The sequence below is a fragment of the Chroicocephalus ridibundus genome, chromosome 6, assembly GCF_963924245.1.
Source record: "Chroicocephalus ridibundus chromosome 6, bChrRid1.1, whole genome shotgun sequence".
Classification (NCBI taxonomy): domain Eukaryota; kingdom Metazoa; phylum Chordata; class Aves; order Charadriiformes; family Laridae; genus Chroicocephalus; species Chroicocephalus ridibundus.
In genome coordinates, this window is record NC_086289.1 from 20520333 (window position 1) to 20544792 (window position 24460).

Below are 24460 nucleotides of genomic sequence, written 5' to 3' on the forward strand. Positions count from 1 at the left end.
ATGGTGCATTAGGGCTCTGTACACGGAGCTGCACGAGACAAGATCACCTTTGGGGGCTTTTGCCTTCCTGTTCTGGGCTGGCATGGTCTTAGGCACAATTGTCGGCAGATACAACACTTAGCTACCCACAGCCCCACGTCTTTCTCTGAGAAATTAGCCATTGATCCTTTCGGATTATCCGCAGGAAAGAGGAGTCCCCCAGGAACTTCTCTGACTGCTAACAGTTCTCTCCTGACAACACAGGGGAGAGCACAGCACAGAACCAGAACATCACGTAAAATATACAGAGCAAAAACCACATGGGGGTGGGCAACAGTTATCACTTTCAAACATGGTAACTGGACATGTGTCCTCCACTTACCATAAAAGCAAACAAGGAGTCACCGGACACTGTTCAGTGATGCTACACCACTTCTTCCACCTCTGATGCTGCCTGCTTTGTGCAGGAACTGGAAGGGAAACTGCTCAGCATCATCTGTGAAGGCATTTTTCAGGCAGCCAGTTAAACAGCTTTACAAATCTCATTCCCCTGCACCACTCCTGTGGGAGACAAGTAAGTGGAGAATCCTGGCCTAAGTACCCAGATTGGAGAGGATCAACAAGGTTGACAGCCAGCCATCATTATTCTATATGGCACCTCTATGCCTTAACTGGTCCTGCCTTGCAATGGCACTCTGCTCTCATGGGAACACGTGCCCTTCAGATCCTTCAGGCAAACATAGCTATGCTCACTTCTACCTCTACTTCCTCCTTGCTTGCTCTGAAAGAGCAACCAGGGGATAGAAGAGCTCTGTCCTGCCAGGGAGCTAACTCAAAAGACAAAATTAGTAAATCACTGTGCACATGACGACAGCAAATGGCAAAGGCCACTCCTATGTATCACTATAAAAAATAACATTAATTGGGATGCTTTGCAATTTCCTGTACAACCCATAATTAGGTTAGATAAGAAACTAGCAGTGTCTAAGTGCTATAAATGTCTAAATTAAGTTATTTTGAAAGTGCTTGGCACTTTGACATTTGAGAGTTCAGAGTAATTGGAGTATTGAAATAAAATTGCTTCTGTTATTTAAAAGGTCATTATCTTCTTCGGGTAGATATATGAGGACTATTTTCCACTCTACTGAGCCGTTCTATTTGGTACAATTAGACCTGCTTGAGTAGATTTCTAGTGGGCCTCCTCCCACTTATCACAGTCCCAGCACTGCCACAGGGAAGGGCCTGTAAATATACAGCCCAAACACAGAGTATATATTCAGCTCATAATCGGGCTCTGAAGAGCCAAGAGCTGCCTGGAGCTTCAGACACCGACCACGAACACCACAGGCTGCTACATCCATCAAGGTGGCAACTGAGTCCTTACACAACCAAAGTCATCAAATGTCAGGTTACAGGCAGAAGCCAGCATGCCAGGCAGACAAAGGCTTTGGAGCAAATCAGGATTTCACCTTCCCAACCAAATTATCTCAATCTGGCAACAACTCTCGTTCTTTCAATAACACTACTGGAATCCCTTGTTTACAATATGCATGGTCCCACTCTCACAATAAAGATACACCTTTTCCTTGCTTATCAGATCCGGTGCTCTGCAACTGTGACAGTCAAAGATGGGCACTTAAATGACTACACTTTGACTGCATTTTATTTTGGTTAATCCAGTGGTGTCAGTAAAATAAGGGGGTATAAAGACATAGACATTGGCAGAGGAGATTGAGCTTGTTACCACTGGGGATTGCCACAGCCAGGACACTGGGGGGAGCGCACTGAGTACAGGAGTGGCTCTCACTGTTCATTGCAGTGGCTTAATCCCTGTGCTCCTGCCATGGGAGCTGAGCATCCCACCAAAACTGGTGTAGCTGTAGAAGCATGACTCTTTGTTGTCCCTCCTGGACAGGGAACAGCTGTATGAAGGAGAAGCGAAGTCCCTAGAGCCTCCTGCCCAAGCTGAACAAGACAACAGTTTCTGACCTGAAACAGGAAAAGTTCCCATGCTGTTGTTGCAGTCACCCACCCAGAGACAGCTTCTCCCCTATCAGTAAGAGCTCACAAGGTTCTTTCCACCACAGAACTCACCTGACATCCTCAGCTCCAGCCACCCAGCCAGCACACTCACCGTTGCTCCCTCAGTGACTGCCCTACACCAACAACCCTCCAAATGCATAGGGTTGCAACACTTGAGCATGAAACACATTGAATGATCACTGAACACAGGTGCAGTTGTCCCCATCACAAGGCCTACATTTGCTCAGTAATCATTACAGCAAATATTACTAGTGGTCACCAAGATCCCAATGTACTGCTGAAGGCTGCCTAGTTCTGGAAACCAGGTTTCCATAAGACATTTAACTCCAGCTCAGGGAACAAGAGGGTTCCCTTTTCAAAACTTCATGCGGCAAATTTCCAGGAGCCTCCTGACGCTTGGGAAGAGCTCTGATGACAACTTGTCTGTAAGGCAAAAAGCACAGGGAAGGCTGGCATTCCTCCACCAGCCCTGTTCCCTCTTGCACTGCTCCATCAGCCTGGCTGACTTCAATGACAGTAGTTGCTATGCATATGTCTGAAGAGTGACACCAGTAATGCAACAACTAGTCTCATCCCTAAGTGATGTGTGTGACCAGAAGCAAACAAATCACTCCAGCTACCTGGCTCAGAGGTGCTTCGTACCAAGGAGGAGGAGACAAGAGAGCTGGGATCAGGTCCAGAGCTTTTCTGGGCTTCTTTTTCGAATTCCCTGGGATGTTGCTCCCAAAAGATGTGACACAAGCATGACAGGCTGCATTTTCATGCAGAATGGAGCATATTCCTGCAAATTATTTTAGCTCATATGGCTCTCAGATAGCTTCCCTTGTGACAGCCATAGGTGATCCTGAATGAGATGATCTTCTTACCTATACCCTGCTGTAACAAGCTTTGAGATGCCTGTATGAAAAGGACTTGGGAACAGTAGCATGTGGTGACAACCACAAGGAAACTTTCCCATGGGAGTTACAGATTAGTTTGCATGGATTTCTCAAAAAAGGTTTGAGAAAAATTCTTTTTTAAGGACTAAAAGGTCCTGCAGTGCACAGGCAGCTCTGCAAATATTGCTTCGCTAGCGTTTATTAGCTAACGGAAAGCTACAGAAATCAGACAGTATTTAATGCTCACTGTAACATTTATAAGACTTCTATTGCCGAAAAAGGAAGCAAGATGGTCTGAGCAATAACCAAATAAGTGTGATTAAGATTTAGGGTTTATGGTCCTCGATTAAACTGATTTTTAAAGTCACATAAAGGTTGTACTGTTCTACATTTCTCCTCTTGGTTTCCCTATGGGTCAGGGTTAAGACTGTGCCTTATTTCTGCATTTCTTATCCTAATGGGATTGGATTTCTTCTAAGGGTAATTCTCACCCTGAGCTACTCACCCCTTGCAAAATTTCGTTCTGAGATAATTACAATACTCTGGTGATGTTCACACTGTGCCACTTACAGTAACAATGGAGTTATGCTGAAAGTATTTGCTATGGAATTGCTCTACTTGCTTAATTTTTCAAGCATATTCTAGATCTGCTACCCCCACATCCCATGCAGCCATTAGAGAATCAGTATCACACCAGGATAACCACCAAGGAGGCACCACTACTGTCCCTCAGCTAGCACTATGTCTATGTGTCAGTGAAAGCTACCTCCCCATCTAGAGCTGACAGAATTTCATGGACATTCTTCATTTACCAAATAAACAGGAGACCAATATGGATATAAAAGTAGGTGCTTGTAAGAGGGTTGGTATCACAGCTAATTGTTTCAACCACATATTATGAATTTCTAGCAGGTCACAGAGACTTGCCTGCAGAAAAATGACCAGGTAGCATTCTACCACTATCACAGACACTGGCTGCATCAGACCTAGGAAATTTGATGACTGCAACGGGCTTACATTTGTGCCTTAACTCTGCAAGGAGTGGTGCTTTTGGAACTCACAGTATGCACTTCTTTCCATGACTTACAACCCTGGGGAAAAATCCTCTAGAGCTAGAGAAGAAACCAAAACTTTCTCAAGCAACCACTGCTCTACAGCAAATCATTCCTAATCAGAATTTTCACCAGGAGGAAATTGCAACCCATTTCTATCCAATTGCCTTTTATATTCTCCCAAATTACAATTCCCTGAACATTAGAACAAGCTCAACACAGGAAGACATTAATTCTTAACCTGCTGACTTCCATTCACACATGGGCACTCTGGATTTGTTCTCTGTGATCAAAAACAACAGCTGATGCACCTTGTCCTTCTCCTGAAGATGTAAGAGAACTGACATTACGCACAAGGAGATGAGCCCGTCAAATCCATGCATGGCTAGCCTAAAGCTGGCCCTCTTCACATACCAAACAAAGTCAGGTTGATGTCTAGAGCACCAGAGCCATTAGTGCTGCAGTCCAGGCTAAAAAGGTGCCAGTCCCAGCTCTAGGAAAGGGAGTACCTCCCATTGGCAAAGACAGGCTGCACAAAAAGGCTAAAGGAAGAGACACAATTAGCATGCTACCAAGATGACAACTAGGTAGGCTTTCATGGCTCTTAATCACCTTTGTCATGGTTCGGTAAAGCTGTATTCACAGTTGACAGGAGTTCAAGTCTTACTGTCCATGTATCCAAATCACAACTTACTTTTAAGGAATGTGCAGAAGGAAGAGGAAAGAAGTAGTGTGCTTAATTTGTTGAATTCAATGACAATTGATCTTTCCCCAGTCCTCAGGAAAAGGAAAGATGGGCATGGTCCACCTTTGCTTCACAAGGTTACTTTGATTACAAAAACATTGGTGTGTTTTGGCCTGTTTTCAGTGTATGTTTCACTGAGCAGAGAAAGAATAGTATTTGAGTCATCAAGTCACACACTTGGAGTTTAAAAAGGCTAATCAGCCAGGTCACCTGTGTAGACACAATGCAGCTTTCCTTGTATGTCTGCATCATGAGCTAACCTCTAATTACTACATTTTCCACAGGCAATTACCTCACTCACTGTGGAGGTTAGACAGAGCCACGTGGTGGGCTGGGGCGCGGGTCATGTCTCAGCACTCTGTAAGGAAGGAAGTTGGTTTGCTATAGGAAGTCTTGCTCATTCAGCAACAAAACTCTTCAAAGTAAGAGTCATGAACAAAGCAGTGCCCTACAGAAAGAAAACAGTTGAAGGTGCAGTTAGAGGAAGACGGGTAAAAACCTGTCTTCTACTGCAGATTCTTCCCAATGATGCTGGCATGTCTTTAGTACCAAGATATAACAAGCTCCTCGCAATCCTCAGTCTCTGGCTGTCCAGTGCAGCACATACAGGGCTTCACTCCTGCAGTGCTAACCAGTCCCAGTGCAGTGGAAATCAAGGAACTCTCCTGGCTCTGTCTGTTCAGGGGCGTTTGGTGGTATGAACACAAGGCCCTTCACAGCAATAATGTCCTTCATGTTCTTCCTGGCTATGCCCTGACCCAGTCTGCAGTATTCAGGAAGCTGCTTTGCCTGAGTGGCTACTCATCCCTCTTGTGTGTAAGATAAGGTACTCAATTTCTTTACCAGGTCAAGGAGGGGCAGGGGAGAGAGGGAGTTATCAGTTTAGCTCCTTCAAATTCTCATAAAATGTTAAGGAGCTTAATTTTTCACACTTCCTCCATCTCCACTAGGGACACAAATGGCACTTCACTACACTATGGCCTCAGCCTTCTTATACGAGAAATACCCACTTCTACCATGCAGGGTGATGGTGAATATAAATCCTGAAGTACATCGCATATACTGATATTCCAGAGAACATCGGGACAAGGCTAGGAAAGGCGGCAGTGAAGGAGAAGAATGAAAGAATATGTTGACCAGCTGTGTCAGATCTTCATCCTCACCCATTCCATGCATTTTGCCTGCCTTGCTCACTATGTAAAAAAAAAAAAAAAAGTCAGAGATTAAGAAACTAAAGATTGCACCATAACACATGTTCACAGTGGGGCTGGATAAAGGCACCACTGCCAACCTGAGAATTCCTACCTTCACTCTGCAAATAAAATAGCATTTCAGAAGGCATGCATACCTTTTCATGCAGATTCAGGGAAAGAGGAAGAGTAGGAATGGAGATATTAACATAGATGTATGTTAGTAGAACAAAGATACTGCAACAAACTCAACATCTGTTTGAAGCTTCAGTATTTTCTGATCTCATGGTATTAAAATTAGAATATGTTAATTTTATTAAGCTACATTGCTCTCTGGCATAATCAAGGCAGTTTTATTTGCTAGCTATTATTTGTGAAATTCAATGTATTATGTCAAATTCAGTATCTAAAATAACATTTGAAACAGAAAAGTTTTCCTAGGACAAATACTGCAAAATCTCATTGTCTATGTGCATGTCTGTCAGTGTCTTTCTCACAACTTCAGAGTCCATTCTCTAATTACAATCAGACTTGATTGCAGGGTCAGTCCAACAACTTCTTTGAGATTCACTCCCCAGCCATAGGTTTCCAGTTTCTTTAATTTTTTCATGTTCCGAAGGGTAATTTTCTGTCTATCCAAAATGCTGAAAAAACAAGAGTTCTTGGCTATTTCTTCCTACCCATCCACAGACCAGCAGCAGACTCTTCCCCAGTCATCACCAACAAGGAGCTTGGAGGAATTTCTTGAGAAAGAAAAAAAAAAAGAGAGAAAAATGTTCAAGAACAAGATGCGAATACGATCAAGGCTTTCTCCTGTGCGTGTAGCAATTAGGAGGATGCAACATTCCAGGGGAGTAGGTTATCTTTAACATTAAATTTGAAGAACAATGGTATAAAATAGACAAAGATTTGTACTTCAAAGACTGAAGTCAGAACTGAATCCAAACTTTCCTGGAGTTCAGTGGGTTAGCTGTAGACAATCTAGCCAGATCACAAGCTCTTAACCTTCTTTGAGGCTCTATGAATGTTAAATAATCTGCTGGCTAGATTCAGAATTCAGACTTGTTAGCACATAATGTCATGGCTTCAGCCACTGAAATCTCTCCTTCATGTAGTGTCACCAACACTAACGAAAATGACCCTCCCTGCAGACTTACCTACTTTCAATGCATGTAAACATCACAGTCACTAAGTGCTCTAAATCTGAGTTTGCAGAATATAGGAAACATTTTAGCAACTATCAAAATGCCAACACTTTTTGAGAGAAAGAGACCAACAGTTTTACAGTACATCATAACTTTCTGGAGTAGGAGACAACAACAAATATTACAGCCAGATGAAACTCCAGGAAGGGTTTGAGTAAACTAAAATACTGCTGGCTGTGCAAACTGAGTAGAGTTTAACAACAAAGCTGGGCAAAAGCTTCCTGTTTACATTGTATCTCGAACAGCTCCTAGTATAGTGGTTTTTCTATAGTGTAGAGACAGTGGAGCAGCTACTGATCTATTCTGGCCGAAAGCTGCTGTTTCTCCTGGGTTGTCTCCTATCTGTCCAAAATCCTTCACTTAATACAGTTAGCCAAGCCAGCTGCCAAAGTGACTGCATTTGGCTAAGAGAGTGATTTGACTGAGATTTAAAACACAACAACACAAAAAATCCAACAACAACAAAACCCAAACCACCAGTAATAATACAAAGTTCAGGATAAAATAAAAAACCCGCCGATTTAGGGCAGAGCGATGGAGACCCCGGGGCGGGCGCTATGCCCTCTGCCGCACACCGGCCGCAATGCAACGGGCAGGACGGTACCTGGATAGAGCCAGTGCTGTCACTGCTGGGCTGGTCTTACTTGGTTTTCCAGTCAAGGCAAGGCTGGGATTCAGTTCCCGACAGAGAACAAGATGTTTTCCACACTTGTTACCTGTTGTGTGGTTTAAAAATAAGTATTTAGAAAGTGTCTGGGGGCAGCATGGATGGGATTGTTATTATTTACGGTCAGCAAGTTGTTAAGTTGAGAATAAATATATTTAATCTCAGCCTGTGCTGTTGCAAAATAGGCCCATCCCAATTTAATTTGTGGCTATGATAGTTACATGTGCTGACGTGCAGCTGTATCAATTGTGTGCTAAATTGGATTTGTGTATTATTGCTTTCTAAATTGCATGCCTAGTTCAGCAAAATTGTTCATCAGTTTTCACTGGCTCTATGCTTAATAAGATGCCCCACAATACCTTGCTGCCAGGATATAATACAGCCCATAATTGCCTAGTAAAAAGAAATTACATAAAGCCCTGGTATTATCAACTTATCTAAATCTGCTCATAACAGAACCAATAATTAAATGCTGAGAACATTTCACATACACACACGCATACACACACCCCTAACAACATAACTCAATCATAGTTACTTTGGTCTTTTCAATTACTGTGTTTTGTATTAATTTTATTTTCTTTAATGCATAGAATGAGATGTGGGAATATTTGGCCATTTAAAATAATCCTGAAGTCATCTGAATAAGTTTAAGGGAGCATGTAACTGCTTTGATTACACCTCTCAACTCTTTAATAAAGAATGTGCATCCTTATGCTCATGTGCAAACAGGTGCGTGTGTCTATATGCATCACCAGATGCCTGGGGTCAGTGCATGTCTTCTATGATCCTCCCTGAAAAAGGAGTATTCTGTTGTGCTCCCATGGGTAGCTTTTAAGTCCTCATTTAGAAAACTATTTAAGATATAAATTTTAAAAACAGCTAAATTCTCAGTTCATTCCAACGCATTCCTATGCAATCGTATCTGAGTAAATAGGACATGAAAATATCTGCCACAGGAAGTTACAGACAAAAACTTAGGAAATTCTTAAAACAAATTGGACATTTCTACATGTAAAAAGAGCCAGCAAAATGACTACAGAATACTAAAAGGATTTTGGAAGCAATGCTAAGTCTTTTGCTTTGACTTACAGCAATCTCTGATTAGAGACCACAATAAAACCAAATATATAGCTACCAGAGCCAGATTGTCTCACATCTGGCATCTCTGGTGTTCTTGCACCTTCCCTAGAAGTGTCTGTCTCTAGCTACTCTGAGACATGACAAAAGGTATGATGGGCATCCACTTTGGCATTTCCAATATGGCTCTGTATGTATAAATGTTTTCAGAAAGCAATCTAAGTAATGTAGATGCCAAGTTCCATGAACAGCACTTCTGAAGATCTCAGTGGTAATGGCCAATTACTGTATAATATCTTTTTATGCAGATGTTACATCTATAGCTCTATATTTATGCAAATTGTGTGCATAAAATTGAAGTAATAGAGAATGCGTGTAATGAGGACCACAGCAAATAAGTGGTATAAATTATACATACTAACACCACAATTCCTTTCTCTTATGAAATGTGCTGCAAAGAGAACCAAGCTGTGCTATTTAGGACGTGCCTTTAAGGGTCTCTGGCAGGTTTCAGCTCCTGTATTTGTTAGAACAGAGAAGCAAGCTTGAGTTGTTTTTAATACCAGTCAGCACTGTAGCCCCATCATCTTATTAACCTCAGCTCTGGGAGAACTCCAGGGTATCAGCTTCAGCTTGGCACGGCCTTGAATAAACAGCTCCATGCACTAGGGCCTGCTGCTGGCTTTCCACCAGTTTGAAGAGCCTCTGACCTCATTTAAGTGGAAAAGACGACAAACTTTCCTGTTTCATCCCAGTGCAGGATCTGGCACTACCCACTCTGACATTATACGAAGATACCTTAGTACAGGCCATCAGCAAAAGTACCAAGGGAATGAGCTTTCTGAAGCCAGTATAGTTCGTTACTTTCATAGGCTTATGCAGAAAGGTGGTCTATCAAGCTTGACAGAACACGTGACAGAGCCTATGAAGAAGCTTTCAGCTTCATCCAGGCAGGATGTGCACATGAGACTGGTGGATCAGGGCTGCTCTCTGTCTCTAAGGTGGCTACCCACTACTTCGCTGCTGGTTAGAGTACACTGTAGCAGTCACCTGCACCATCTCCCATTCACACACCCTCTCCTTCCTCACAACCAAACAAAGTCTGCAGGACAGTCACACTGCAGTTCACAGCCCAACCTGCGGCCATACCCATGTTGCCAGGTTCTTCCATCATGCCTCTCTGAAGTCTCAGTCCAGCAGCTTGGCCTGGGGTATTGGTGTAGTCAGTCTTCCACAGCTGTGCCAGCAAGGAGGCAAAAATGGAGAAAGCATGGATTATAACAAAACAACAAGAGAGATATGGATGTCTGCTTCCCAGCAAGAGGTGGAAATTGGACTTCTAACACCAAAAGAGGATTCTACAGTGTCGTCTCTCCCTCTGCTACTGTACTGGAGGGCATCATGCTGGAGAAATGTATGCAGGGAGCTGGTGGGGTTGCAGGGCTGACACACTAACAAGGATCCCAGTAACCCAGGAAGCTCTCCCACCAGACTGGGGGCAGAATCAGCAGTGAATTCCTGCTCCTGAGAAAATGTGACTTAATAAACTGAACTGTGAATGAACTCTCAGAAACCAGACCCATTTCTAATGGGCAATATAATTTTTACTTTCAAAATCACACCAGAATGAAAAGCACATTTTCAAAACTCTTCCTGAATGCCAAAGACTCCTCCATTCAGGAGGATAAAAGCTGATAGGAAGAAAATATTTCACTCTGATTTTCAGCTGTGCTTCCCTGTTAAGAAAGTGTTATGGGCTTCTAATATCTCTGTCTCTCCATGTAGGATGCAAAATTCTGCCTTTGGTCTGCAATGAATTAGGATTCCCTTTCCTCTTCCCCTTCCACCTACCCTCACCACTCCATCTGTGCTTCCTGTGACGACGATGCTGCGTGTGTCCCAGTCCATCACTTCCGCAAAGCAGCAGCAAACAATACGGCTTCCGGGGCTGCAGCTGGTGTTAACGCTTGCAAGAAGCTGGCCATTGACTGTCCACAGATATAGGTAAGATCCAGCACAAGAGATAATATCACCCTGTAACAAAGCAAGAAGCAATGTCTCAAAATCCTACAGTCATCCTCCTCACAACTCTTAAGTGTTGACTATAAATTACAGTTGCTCTAACCTTTGTTTTGCTTCTGGGCAGATGATGACAACCAGAGAAAGTAAAAATAACACTTTTTTTTCTCGTGAGAAATTCTGACATTTTTATCTCAGATTTATCAAGATAATGCAGAAACAAAGAGGGTTTTTTTTTTTTGCTTTTTTTAAAATGAAAACATTTCTTTAAATGTTCCCTTTCTATTTTCCAGACAATCCATGCTTTTAGTAAGAAAGCAGACCGACAAACTCACCTAACTACTGTCAGGGACAGGGACTGTGCACAGGCAATGCCTAGCACAGGTTCCGGGCCAGGACTAGTAAGTGCTCTTTTAAGTTTTACAAATAAGCGTTCTCTTAAACAAGGACATGGTGTTCACCTGCTTAGCTGCCAAGCCTTTGGTGATTTCACAATCCTCCTCTGCCCCTCACAGGGAGCTTAATGTCATCGCATTTTTAGACTGTTTTGCATCTGACCAATGACCACCTCAGCATTCAGTGAGCTGCGCTGCTGATGCAGAAAACATCCTTTGCAGCTGAACCTCTCCTCTCCCTTCCACGCAGGTGCACAGTTACCTGTGCACAGACTGCACTGGAAGGAGCAAATACACAGGTAATCCTTAGGGGCCAGAAACACAGAACCAAGAGACAATGCTGCAATTTTAAATGATCTTATCAAAAGTGCATGTTGATCAAGTTAGTAATTAAAATGCCACCTAACCTTTCTATCCTTGATGCATACTAAGAACCAGCTAAATTAAACACCATCAGCAAAGTCATCTGATTCTGGCAAAGGCCATCACGTCCTTAAATTAGCAGCATGCATCTGGTTTAAATCAACTAACACTGTACTTCACCCATGCCTGGTTTGGGGCCAGAGCTCTTCACACTCCAGGGCAGAATTCTGAAGATAAAACAAGGATAGTGCATCCGAAACAGACTTGCCAATAATTAAAGAGATTAAATTTCAGCTACCTTATCTGTATGAGAGTACATAATGTCCAAGCATTTCATAATGATCCACAGTGTTTTTCAATTCTAGACCAGGGATTTAAAACTAACTGAAATCATTAGTTACAGTGAGCTTTTACAATCCTTCTTAGCTTATAAACTTTTTGGGACAGGCTTTTTATTTTGTATCTACGTGATACAAACACCATGAGGTTTGGATCTATAAATGGAGCTTCTAGGTGCTCAAGCATATAAACATAAAATATTCAATATAAAAAACAAGCAGCACATAACAAAGTGCTGTATAGGGTTCTTATTTCACAGAAAAGTATGTGGTTCAGAATTTTGTTGTCTTTAAAACGTTGCTTCAAAACATTCTGAATTTTCCAGGAAAAAAATACTTGTTACTAAACATGTAATGTTATGTAAATCAAAATATTTAATTTAGCACAATGGAAACATTTTGATTTTATCTTCATGTTATAATATATAAACATATTGACAAAATTTAAGCAAAAACATATTTCAGAATTAAATGTCTTGTTCTGCTAATGTCAAAAAGAATTTTTTAATTTTCATATGGACTGCTTCATCTTTTTTCCCTTGAAGTTTCAGTCATACTTTCCTAAGGGTTTTCCTCCTTTAAATGAAAAATCAGTATAACCATTTGCACTCCAACAAGCTGGAGAACTGCTCTTGGATCAATCACCAGACTCTTCCTGGCATAAACCATCTTGGTTTTGGACAGCTGCAGAAGAGGAGCTACCAACTAAAAAGGCTACTGTCAGTGGTGGGCTGGTACATAGAAAGGAGAGGACTCTCGGGGTGTGCCAGCCCACCCACCCATTTCTGGATGCATGGCACTGGCCATTTTACACTAACCAGGACCCCTGGGGCTGGGAGCTGAGCTGGCACTGAACAGACCACTTAATTCCCACCCTCAATTACTAACCATCAGACTGCATGGTTAACAAAGCTCTGATATGAGATGACTCTTTTGGCACAGACTAAGAGTAGAGAATGTCTGCCTGGTTTCTTACTGCTATGAACTTGATTTTGACTCTCTTGGTACAAGCTCCAGTACTGGATCCAACCTCAAGTTGACTGAGCAGGTGGAGCCCTGCTGTAGTATATTAACAGAGATAGAAAATACAAGTGTGCAAACAATATTTTGGGGAGGTAGAAGGTTGGGGGGGGGGAGGAGGGGGGGGTGGAATTCTCATCCAGAGTGTTTACAGTAAAATCCAATACAGAATAATTTCCTATAAACATGAATGCAATTCTGGCCAGGTACAGACCACAAAAGACTTATACCCACGGCTACCAAGAGCTCCCTCCACACCTGAGAGTAGAAGGGAACGCAAAAAAAGCCAACATTGTCACTGCAAAGGTATAAGGTAGCTGTCAGCTGAGGCAGAAGAGCGAGGTCTAACATGCCTCAGTTGACCTGGCTCACAGCTGCATGAGTGTCAGGAGAAATTAATGAAATAATGGAGGCAATAAGGTTACGGGTGAGCCAAATCCAGGAGCTACTAGGGTAATACTTCATGCTCTGTAAACTAGAAGTTGTTTAATCCTGCTATCTACCCATCCAAAGATGCCTCTACTTAGCCATGCAGCCTAAGATGTTGCTGTTAGTGCTCGCCTCTCATCATTAAGAACACTATTAGCAATCTCTGTAGAAAGAAAAAAATCAATGTATCAGACTCTCAGGATGTTTTTATGTTGGGAAGAGCACCCATTAAATTATCATGAAATGTTCATGGATGCCTCAGAGGAAAGATGATAAATGAAGATCTTACTGTTGAATTGTTGATGGCAACAGAACAGAGGCTTGCCCCGTGGGCAGGAAGCTGGTTTATGTACGTCAGCTTGTTCAGGTCCCAAATGATGCAGGTTCTGTCATCAGATCCACTCACAAAGACGCTGTAGGTCACAGATGCAGCAAGGCAGGTCACTGCCTGAGTGTGCCCATACAAAGCCTGGTGGGGGAAAAAGCAACCAATAAACTACAGCAGAGGGTGGCTGATTTGCTAGGGAACCACAGGCCTACTGTCATTTGCTTAGTAAGAACAAGCAACTTATTCTTTGGAGAACATGAGGGGAGAATACCAAAGGATCTTATAGAAGCATCCTTATCCTGAACCCTTGTTGAGGAAAGTTGAGCCTCCAAGAGATTATATGACTTGCCCCAAGTTGCACAGTAAAACTGAGGGCCCTCAGCATACATTTCAGACTCTATGACAGTACTTTGTGCTTAGCAATAAAACATAATTTTTCACTTCAGTCCATGCAGTTTTAAGTAAAACTTATGCTTGGAAATTACTATTTCTCAATATTTAAAAACCATTTTGAAATAAAACTTACCAGGATGTATTTCAGTGACCTTCTCAGTCTTGTCTTTCTGTTTTTCTGAAGAAGTACTAATATTTTTCCAATTTTACTTAAGAAGAAAAACAGCATTTGGAGAGAAATTTTGCTTTAAAACTGTATAAGAATTCCTTTCTCTTTCATCATTACTCAACAACTTTTTTTGTTGTTGTTTTATAGGTTCCAGAGACACAAGGAGTGCCGAGTTTAATTTAGCCTTATTTAAACAGTTTCATTAAAAAAGACTACACTTTAGGCAATTTAATAGCACAGAAGTCATGATTGAAGTATACTGATGACAATTGTTTAATGCAGCATTCTCAAGCGACAGCAGTATACATTTCTGCTGCATAACCACCAATGACAGTAAAGCCTGTTGGGCAGTGAAAAAGTCCTTCACAGCTTTCCTAAAAAGCCTTCCAGGGCTCAATTTTTAGCTGCCTTACTGTGAAAAATCAGACCCACCAGTTTTAATGTTGGTTCTAACAGTAAATGCATATTCCCTGCTGACTTTCTCTACATGACATAATTAGCACATCTTCAGGGTCTGTCTCAGTTCAGCATGGAGCAGGAGAGCCACATGTCCCAGATGATTTTTGCAAACACATCTCATACTCTTTTCCAGTGTGTGACTGTCAGACTGAACTCTTGCTGGCTAACACGTGCTGCCACTTGCCAAGGTTACTAGGAACAACAGTATTCAAACGTTAATCCACTGGTGAAGAAGCCGAGCTGCAGCAGGCTATATACTACTGAAGGTGACCTGCAACTGCAAGGGATGAATTTCAGCTTGTGATTTATTCCATTCACAAGAACTGTCAACTAAAAATATTGGCACAAAATAGTGTCTCCAACAGTGGTTTTCAGAGGTCAGAAACACTCTCAACTGAGCACAGAAAAGGAGGCTCAACAATAGCTTTAAACTGGCTGTAAAATAGTCTCTTTACAAAGAACTGGGCATAATCCAGTGCCTGTGCTCAAGAACTGCACAAGACCTCTTCAAAAAGGGCTGGGACAAGGCAGGTTCAAGGGCTACAAATTTCCTCTCCTTCCTCCAAAGCATGAAAGAAAACATGCCTACTGTGACAGCATCCAAACTGCCAAGTCAACCCAAGCTAAGCTCCTGCATGACTTTTAATAAAACCTTTTTTTTCTTTTTTAAACCACAAAAGATCCTACCTGGAAGTGAACTGCTTTAAATACAAGCTGAGTATGGAAGAGAGGGCTAGACCTGAGCCCAGTTATAATTTCAGCTTCAATCCACCAGTGTCTCAATGCATATTCATGCAAAAACAGTTGCATGCTTTTAGCTCTCTGCCATCTTCTCATCATTGTTCTGCAAAGACTGATAGGTTTTCACTTAATGAGAAATATCCTGCAGCCTATCTGCAGAAAGAACTGTGAGGTCCATCTCTAGAGTCATATCAAAAGATGAAAAAGGACCAGCTTCACTGCAGGAATGCTTAGTGATTGAAAACTTAAACCAAGTTTGACCATCCAACTTAACTGGCTGACACAGACACTTCACACTTCACCTTCCTGAGAGGTCTGTGCGGCAGACACAGCGTGGCTTGCCCAGGTGCTTCTCCCACTCTAGTGTTTCATTTGGCCCAGAAATTCTGGGGGCTGGATAACATGGATTGCTCTGCTCATGAACACTGAGGGAACCGGTGAGTTGCATGGATCGATACCAAAACTATTATGCTCAATCTTTAGTGTTCCACAAAACTGTGGAAGCAGCCCCTGCTAGAGAGGGAAAATGACTTTTTCTGCTGAAATATAGTTTCTGTACTTTACTACATTCCAAACCAGAATGTGTCAGTCCCATGAGACAGCTGGTAAGTGAATAGCATCCACTTTATAGCACATCAGCTTTACTTAAGCAAAGCTTACTCTCTCAGGAAAGATGATACAATTTTTTTGTTCAGCAGAAAAAGCAGCCACCATGAAACACTGAATTACATGAAAGCAGCAAGTAATTCACTGGAAGACATTTAGGATCATAGTTCAAATTTACATCTATGCCAGACAGTCATCAAAAAAAAAAAAAAGCCTCTGCTAGCAAAGAGTGGTGAAAAAACACAGCATTTGTCATTGCATGATCTCATGCCACTTTGTGGACTTTGGGCAATACCGGATTAATCACAGTGGAACACATCAGCAAAGCTAATTTTGGATTGTTAAAGACAAAGACATTATACTGGAGATAAGAGAGCCTCTTCAAACAGTTGCCTGAAACTAAAACTGAACCTCTGACTGGTATTATTTTGATGTTCATGAAGATTACTGCTTATGCTTTTCTCTACTGCTATTTCTTCCATTTCTATATCCATGTCCTGGTTTGCAATAATAGGCAACAGAATTAAAAGGTCATCAGTGAAGATCTTGTCTCATATTTCTGGATTCTTCTCAACCAGGAAACACTATAAACTTCAGACAAGGGACTGCTCTAAGCAGTTTCCCCTTAATCTAAACACACAAGAATTTCAGATAAATGGAAATCTAAATACTGCTCTGTCATCCCAACAGACACTGAAGTTTTCACATCATTTAATGACAAATAAAATATGTTTTGGCTCAGGGTATGGAAAGCACTGAAGTATCATCTGAATATCCCTTCAGAGTAAACAGAAGAAGCTTCTAACATTCAGAGACCTTTTTGCTGATCAGCAAACACTTTATTAGTTTGCCTAAAAGTAGCAGAAAGTTTTGTCTCTTATTTTCTTAGGGAAAAGGGGGGTCTCATGCTGCCTTTCAGATATGATAGAGGTGTACTCTAGCTTTACTTGTAAAGCTGAGAACTCACCATAGCTGAACCACACAAACCTGCATGAGAATTCACTTTCATAAATGAAATAGGATTTAGACAGCTGCCTGATGACTACAAAATGAGCTCCAAAACAACAAACACTAAAGGATTTTAGACAGTGAGGACACAAACTATATCATTCTTACTGGATCTATCCCTACCTCATGGAGTAACATAAACATTTTAAGCTCCAAATTCCAGTCGAGAGAAAAGAATCAAGAACTTTGCCTATCTGAGTCTTCATCTGGTAAGTTTGTAGGGTGTTTTGGAGATCCTGTCCATTGCTCTAACAGCCCAAAAATAATTATAACCATCTCCAGGTAATATTGTTTTTTGAAAATAATCCAAGGGTTGGCTGCACTTCAAGTGAGGACAGCACATGCCTTATCTTCACTGTTTCTTTGATCATGATAAACTTTGGAATTGTGTCTTGGTTTTGGCTGGACAGACCAGGACAAATTGCTACCAAAGGGAAAAAATCCAACAAGCAGAATACATAACTATAAGCTGTGGGTATAAGGCATATTATCAGCTCCTGATCTGATAACAAGTTGTCGCATGGTTCCAGTGATTATTGTTTTTTTCTGCATTCTTGATTCATGCAAAGGTTTTTCCTCTGCCAGTCATCTGAGAGAAAGAAACAAATCCTTTGGTTTTCATTATGTTTCTACAACAAAAGAGCCACAGTACTCACCTGTCTCAAGTTCAGACATTTCACTTTGTCCTTGACCAAGGAAAGTTCCCAGACACACACAACCGAGCTTGTTCCAGATGTGATTATGGTAGTTGCTGAAGGACACACAGCACAGAGGCACTTTCCCCAGTCCGCCATGCACTCAAATGTTGTCACATTCTGTACGAGAAAGCAGCTTTCAGATAAATGCTCATCTGGTGATACCATGCATTTATTAAAACCAAATGGCAGATTCAACTTTCAGAACTGAGCCTGCATTTTTTCAAATCCAAAGTTTATCTTTACCAGTCTTTCTGCTCACAGCACAACTGCACAATATGTATGTGCACAGGCTGTAGTTGCAGGCAGCTGTGCCATCCTCCAAGGGCCAAACAAGAAAGCTGGACAAAGGTCAGTGTCTTATGTCTGAGCAGACCCAAGTCCCAATCCTTCTTGTGACACAGACTTCCTAGGTAACTTCAAGCAAGCTCATGCTGCCACCATATAGTGACAAAATGCAAACATTCAATGTAGATTAAAAAGGAAGCCCAGGCTGTGACAGCCACTGCTAACAGAGTTATTGCCAGGCTCTGAGACCCTCCTTTTACTTGGACTGAAAAGCCAAAGCACTAAATTCCATTCTGTGCCAGCAGCGCTGTTAGGAGCCCCCAGGCTGGCCTAAACCAAGCTCAGGTCTATTACACACTGCGGCAGTTACAGTGCAAACATCCTTCTGTTCACATTCTGCATTAGCTCTCTCCCACACAACAGGGGACAACACTATGGTGCTAATGGTTCTGGTGGACCTGGATGCCACTGTCACAAAAAACATACCACAGACAGAACAAACCTTTACCTACTTACAATGAGGACAAAAATTTCTTTTAAGCTCATGTCCAGAGGCACTGTTGACCCAGAGAGAACTCAAGTTGGATTCCAAACTACTTCTTACAGTGACTGTGTAATCACAGCAAGAGGGTCAGTGACACCCTGACTTTTGAAGAGGAGACAAAACAAATACTTTACACCTATGGCAGGACTATGAATTGCTAAACACTGATTTTAAGTGAAATCAATAGAGAAAACTCCCAGTAATTTTACAGGGAGCAGAAAGTAAAATACATCTCATGGCTTTTTCACTTACATTGACTGTGGGTACGTCTGTAAAAACAATGATGTGGCTTGCACAGATACCCAAGCCAGTATCTTGGTGAATGATGTATTCTGCTATTCTGGTACCCAAGCTAACTCAGATGTCTTTGTGTGCCATAACATTATTCCAAATACATCAAAAAATCAGTGTGTTTGTGGTAGAGGAAGAAACTGAATCTGTCAAGTACCCTAACAAGCAATGTGATGACACAGACCATTGATTTTTAACAGCAAAGAAGTAAGAGTATTAGCTTTCTAGACTAGAAGACATTATTATTTTGAATGAATGCACTAGGCTTAGCTTGGGAGCCAGAGGGGAATTGACAGATGGTCCTATCTTGATTCCAGCAGAAAGTTCTGCACAATGAAATTTCTCATCAGGGGCCAAGAGACCTTGTATTGTCCTTACAATCTCTGAAATGAGGTTTCTCCTTCATTTTGGCGGACAGCACAGTCACTGGAAGGAAAACTTGAGATAATTTAGAGCAGAAATGCCACATTTTTTAGCAGTGTAGAATGACTTTGTATTCTGTTGAGATATCCAACTTGAGATTCCTCAAGAATCTTGACTGTGAGAAAGTCCTGTACAGTATCCTCTGAAATCAGCTCCCCAACAGCCTCTGAAATGTGTGCCCAAGCCACCCCCAAAGACCACAACATATCATTAATTTCTGGAATGCTTAATCTTTTTCTTATTTACCTTCTCAGAACCATAGTTGCCAAAGCAGCAGGTGAAATCCTCAAATCCCCAGCAGAATGTTTTGCTCCAGAGAGGAGGAATCAAAACTTTATTCTTTTCAACAGCCAGAATGCCTTTCTCAGTATGAACAATGTGCCCAATAGCTCCCTTGGGATAGTCTGGCAAGACAGAGAACATACTTAATTCTGTTGGGTTTAGAGCACTTACGTTAACTTTCCTCCTTGCGCAGGTTGTGTGGTGAGGCTGGCAAATCCTACAACTGGGCTCAGTGCTGTGGCCAGGACCACAGACATAAACCCACTCTTCAACTGAGATTCCAGACAGAATAGTGGAAACTCTCCAATGGACCACATAAATCCATGCAGAGGGAGTGACGTGCTCCAAAGGAGAGGGTTTAACAGCAGTGTCATTAAGCTCCTTTTCATTGGCAGACAGCCATATGCCACGAACTATGGAGGACGCTGGGCATGTCATCAACAGCCTCTCTAGTACAAGCTGTGGGAGCCCACTGTCCCCACACATGTGTGTGATGCAAAGAACACCACAGTGGGATGAAAAAGTAGACACATTGAAGTTTTCCAGGCTTCTTCATGGTAAGAAAAGTAGCAGACTAAGAAAAAGATGAAGAAAAAGAAAAGATTTTAAGATAAAGAAGTGAATAAAGACAGTATTTACTTTGCTGTTGAATATAAAAAGAAAAAATGAGAATGGAAAACAGTGAGCTTTATGTTTCAATTTAACATATTCAGAATGTAGAAGAGAGAAAAGATTTAAGTGTCTTATAAAAAAAATAATCTGGTTTGAACTCTACAATAGAAATTTAAAGATTTCTCCTGTGTATTCGAGTGTTTTCCATGACCACTCACAAAGCACACGTATACAAATAACAATTGGCAGAAGGCATCCTAAATGTACCAAGTCATACAAAGCTGCATGACTATTTTTGTGCTCTTGAAAATCCAGATTCACCCATCCAATAATTCTGCACTTATTAGCTCAGAGAGTGGCACACAGCCCCTGCAGCACCTTTTATTATAACTGGCGAGAGCTTCAAATTTTGCAGGCTACTCATAAAAGGAGGAAGAATTCCACTTGAGTGAAGTGACAGTACAGTCTCTCTTCCTGATGAACTTTTCCCTTGGGCATTCCTGGATGGATGTGGTTTCGTGAAGAGCTAGAACAAAGGAATAGCATTGAAAAATGTATCTGTTTGCCAAATCATGCAGGAGAGGCGTGTTTAAATCCTTAATCATAGACTCTAGGACTGTCATACATGAATGTCTTCATTAAAATAAAATCTTACCCTTCTTACATTTTCATCAGACTACATCCCCTTCCTCACAGAGATAGGAAGCTAATCTCAGCAGTTCAGGAGGAAAGAGAAAAGTATAGGTGAGACTTTGAGCTGCCTTTATTTGACTGTACTCATTCCCAGACTAGCGGTTACTCGTGTGACTCTACTGTAGGTGCAGAACTCAGATTTGATGCCACAGCTGTACAGCATACACCAGGAACAGCATGATTACAAAGTGGAATCACACACATGAATATGGGTGCATACTGATGTAGTACACAATATGGAGAAGTCTATAGCCCATCTTTCAGCAGATTAAAATCAGAAAATGCCTCTGTTTTAAGTTTCTATTCTTACTTTCCAGTTGAAATACTACAAGATCAAAATAAATTATGCTCTCAGCTCTCATGATAAAGTGGTACCTGCTTTGGTATCTGTCCAAAGTTGCTGATAAAACCCAGGATGGTGCTCTTAATAAGAGGATCTTTAATGTTGTTGAGGTCCATCTTGTCTCCGTAAAAATAAGGGTGATAGGTGTTAACTGCCTCCACTGCAGCTGAGCCATGTTGCTTGTGGCCAAAAATCAGATCTATCCAGTGATGGAGGTGTGCACTGACATAGTCACTTTCCAGTGCCTGAAACCAAAAGAAAATAAATTCAATAGAGTGTATCCATTACAAATGCATTATCACTTTCCAACCCCTGCTGGAAACTTAAATTGTCTGCAAGTGAATCTTCACACTTTCAGTTCCTCCACTACCATCATCCTCACAAAACGTGACCAGAGATGAAGGGTGGATCCCCACAGGAAAAGGAAGGACAGAGTGCAGCATGCTTGACTTTGCAGACACCAGGAGGAATGTCCTCAGAAAGAACACAAGCAGGTTCCACCAAGCAAAGTGCAAGCACTTCACAGATCTTGGCACATCCTCCAACTTCCAGCACACATTAAAGCCTGTGCTATCATGTCTTCACCAATACTGGTACTGACACAAGGTGGCTTAAATGAGTAAAACATCTGTTAGCATTTGGTACCTCCACTTTGCTCTATAGACAAACACAGGTACATTAAGGTACTAGTCTATTTGTAGAAATATGCCTTAGTTATGAATCATGAAGAGAGACATATAAACATAGGCTGGAAAAAGAGATTACTGGCTTTGAATTACGCCTGAAGGATACAGCAGGAGAGGCTGCATGCCATGAACCAGCAAAGAGAGTGTAGAGCTTGTAGCGAAATGGCGAGGGGTGCTGCAAGCTAAGACAGGGAAGGGGGTTTGCAATAGTAGAGTTGGGGCACAGCAGGGAAGCTGTATGACAGAAGCTTCAAGCCTGCTTGGGTCTGGTCAACAAACATTTTGCTACCATCACAGGGCTTAAGCAGGGACAGTCACAGCACCAGATTTCTTTATGCTGGAAAAACTTGGGGTCTGAACTTTTTTCCTCAAAATGAGAAATAGTTAACTTTGATTAGATTTGCCACCCATAGTGACAGATGTGTGGATTAATGGGAGCAGAAGAAAGAATTACTACTGGAGAAGACTGTAAGAGATGCTACAAGGCAATACATCCACCCCAACATGGGCTCTCGAGAAAGCTCAATGCAATTGTAGCAGAAAACTTGTGCTTGGAAGACCCAGACACCAAGTTCATAAGCAGTGGACACAAGTTTGAGTTGAACCTTTACCCACCTCCAGGTTAGCCAGCCTTTCCCATAAGGCTTCACTAAGTGCTACTGCCCCTGCCATCACCTGCCTCACAAAATTTTTGTGCATTCCCAAATAGCCTTGCACAATGATTCAAGCAGCAGTGCTAAGCATTATTAAAAATACTTTCCTATCTCCAACTCATTTGACTGTGCAATACTCCCTGATGCTCAGTTAAAGGTCTCCCAAGCAGACCATCCCACCCAAAGCACAGCAGAAATAAACACACTAATGGGATCCAGAACAATGGCTCATTTCACAGAGCAGTTAGCCCAGTACAGCTGGTTTAAATGACCCTGCCCACAGCTGTAATGATCTCAGGGCAGCTCAGAGAACAAGCACAGCATAAAATCTGTCCCCTGCAAACAACAGGAAAACACTTTGAACAGACTCAGAACTAATCCTCATTAATAAAAGCAGCTAGTCCATGAATTACAAACTGTAAGTTTTGCCTGGCATCACTGCCAGAGCAAAACAAAGCAACTAACAGAGCTGCAACTGTGCAGCCTCTCAGAGTATTTCACTGAGCACTACGACAAGCCCAGCCAGGGAGGGAGATCTTGTGGTCTATGGAGGAAGTAAATACATGTCTTTAGTAGACTAGATTCCTAACTTATTAAACATGAAATAGGGAACTACTCAGAGCTTTATGTCAGGAACAATTCTTTGCTCTGATGTTCATTAAAGCAATAGACAAACCTCAGAACAGTGTTGACCCGGATATGTTTAATGCACCAAACTCACTGTGAAGCCTCCTAAAAATGACCATGATACCAGTAACAAGTACATCCAATCTTGTGGATGATTTAGAGATCTTGAATTCTGAAACATGAAGGTTTTTGTCTTCTCTGAACTCTTCACTGCAGGGTTAGAGAACTTTCCCAGGCAGGCTAATCAACTTACTTTCCACAGCAAGGTTTCTTGAACTCTCCTGTGTAATGTCTAGTACTAGCTATGGTTGGAGAGAGAATATTGGACTGACTGTACATGAGGCCTGATCAGGTCTGGAAAATCATTAAGAACACAAATCTATAAAGATGATCTTTCATTTGCTAAACTGCTCCTATTTGAGATTTGAATTAATTTGTAAAAGTGTGGCTTATCAGATGTGCCAATGTTGTCAAATAGTGCAGCTTACTGGGAGCAGATCTGTAGAAAAGAACAGATGGTAGAGTGGGCCCAGTATCCACATTACATGCACTGTGGGGGCTTTACTTCAAACTAGATCTAGTCTGCTCCCACAGGCTGAATGCAACCAGCATCTGGAGTGCACAAGTGGAGCGCAGCTTTTGGTTTCGTTTCTTCCAAAACAGATCTAGTTCACACAATCTGAGACCACTCTGCAATGACAGCAAAACCGTGCTATGCAGGGCTGACTGATAGATTCACCTCCAAATTGCACCCTCACTCCAAAATATAAGGGAAAAGCATATGTTTCCCATTGTATCTAAGTGTATTCAGAGTGCTCACCATTACACAATCACTAAGGAGCACAGCTTAATACTTTACACTCCAAACAAGCCACAATGTGAGAGACAGCATTACTCCCAATGTTTTTCTTTAAAAATCATCAGCGTAAAATTGCAGCAGCTTTCAGGCATCCATGGATTTCTGTCTGCAGCATCACTGTGAGGGAAGGACAGTTTGTCTTCTCCATGTTTGGGAAACTGGAGAACAGAGACTAAGCACCTTAGAAGGTCACAGAGAGAGCATGAGAGAGCAGGGAAAGGAAAGAGAGCCCTCAAACCTATGTGCTTTCATTGGAGTCAATGGGAAACACCAGGGAACTGTTGCATGTTTGACACCAGTGGCCAAAACCTCTTTGCAGTGAGTAGCCCTGAGTTGCTTCCCTGAAAGGGAAGGGAC

The 24460-nt window shown here is 41.9% G+C and overlaps 2 protein-coding genes across 3 annotated transcripts in view; one reads left to right on the forward strand and one right to left on the reverse strand.

Annotated features, from left to right (window-relative positions):
* VSTM4 (V-set and transmembrane domain containing 4) overlaps nucleotides 1-10705 on the forward strand; it is a 53145-nt gene extending 42440 nt beyond the window's left edge. The window contains exon 8 of the mRNA XM_063338071.1: nucleotides 10625-10705. Coding sequence (XP_063194141.1) covers nucleotides 10625-10660 — 36 coding nt within the window. The 3' untranslated portion in view covers nucleotides 10661-10705. The remainder of the gene's footprint in view (nucleotides 1-10624) is intronic.
* Nucleotides 6225-24460, reverse strand: part of WDFY4 (WDFY family member 4) — a 154683-nt gene continuing 136447 nt past the window's right edge. For both annotated transcript variants that reach the window (XM_063338069.1, XM_063338068.1), the window contains 9 exons: nucleotides 21311-21523; nucleotides 20621-20768; nucleotides 19595-19752; nucleotides 17764-17922; nucleotides 13693-13872; nucleotides 10691-10873; nucleotides 9989-10076; nucleotides 7697-7808; nucleotides 6225-6630 (listed from right to left, as the gene is read on the reverse strand). In XM_063338069.1, the coding sequence (XP_063194139.1) occupies nucleotides 6564-6630; nucleotides 7697-7808; nucleotides 9989-10076; nucleotides 10691-10873; nucleotides 13693-13872; nucleotides 17764-17922; nucleotides 19595-19752; nucleotides 20621-20768; nucleotides 21311-21523 (1308 nt within the window). In that variant the 3' untranslated portion in view covers nucleotides 6225-6563. The remainder of the gene's footprint in view (nucleotides 6631-7696; nucleotides 7809-9988; nucleotides 10077-10690; nucleotides 10874-13692; nucleotides 13873-17763; nucleotides 17923-19594; nucleotides 19753-20620; nucleotides 20769-21310; nucleotides 21524-24460) is intronic.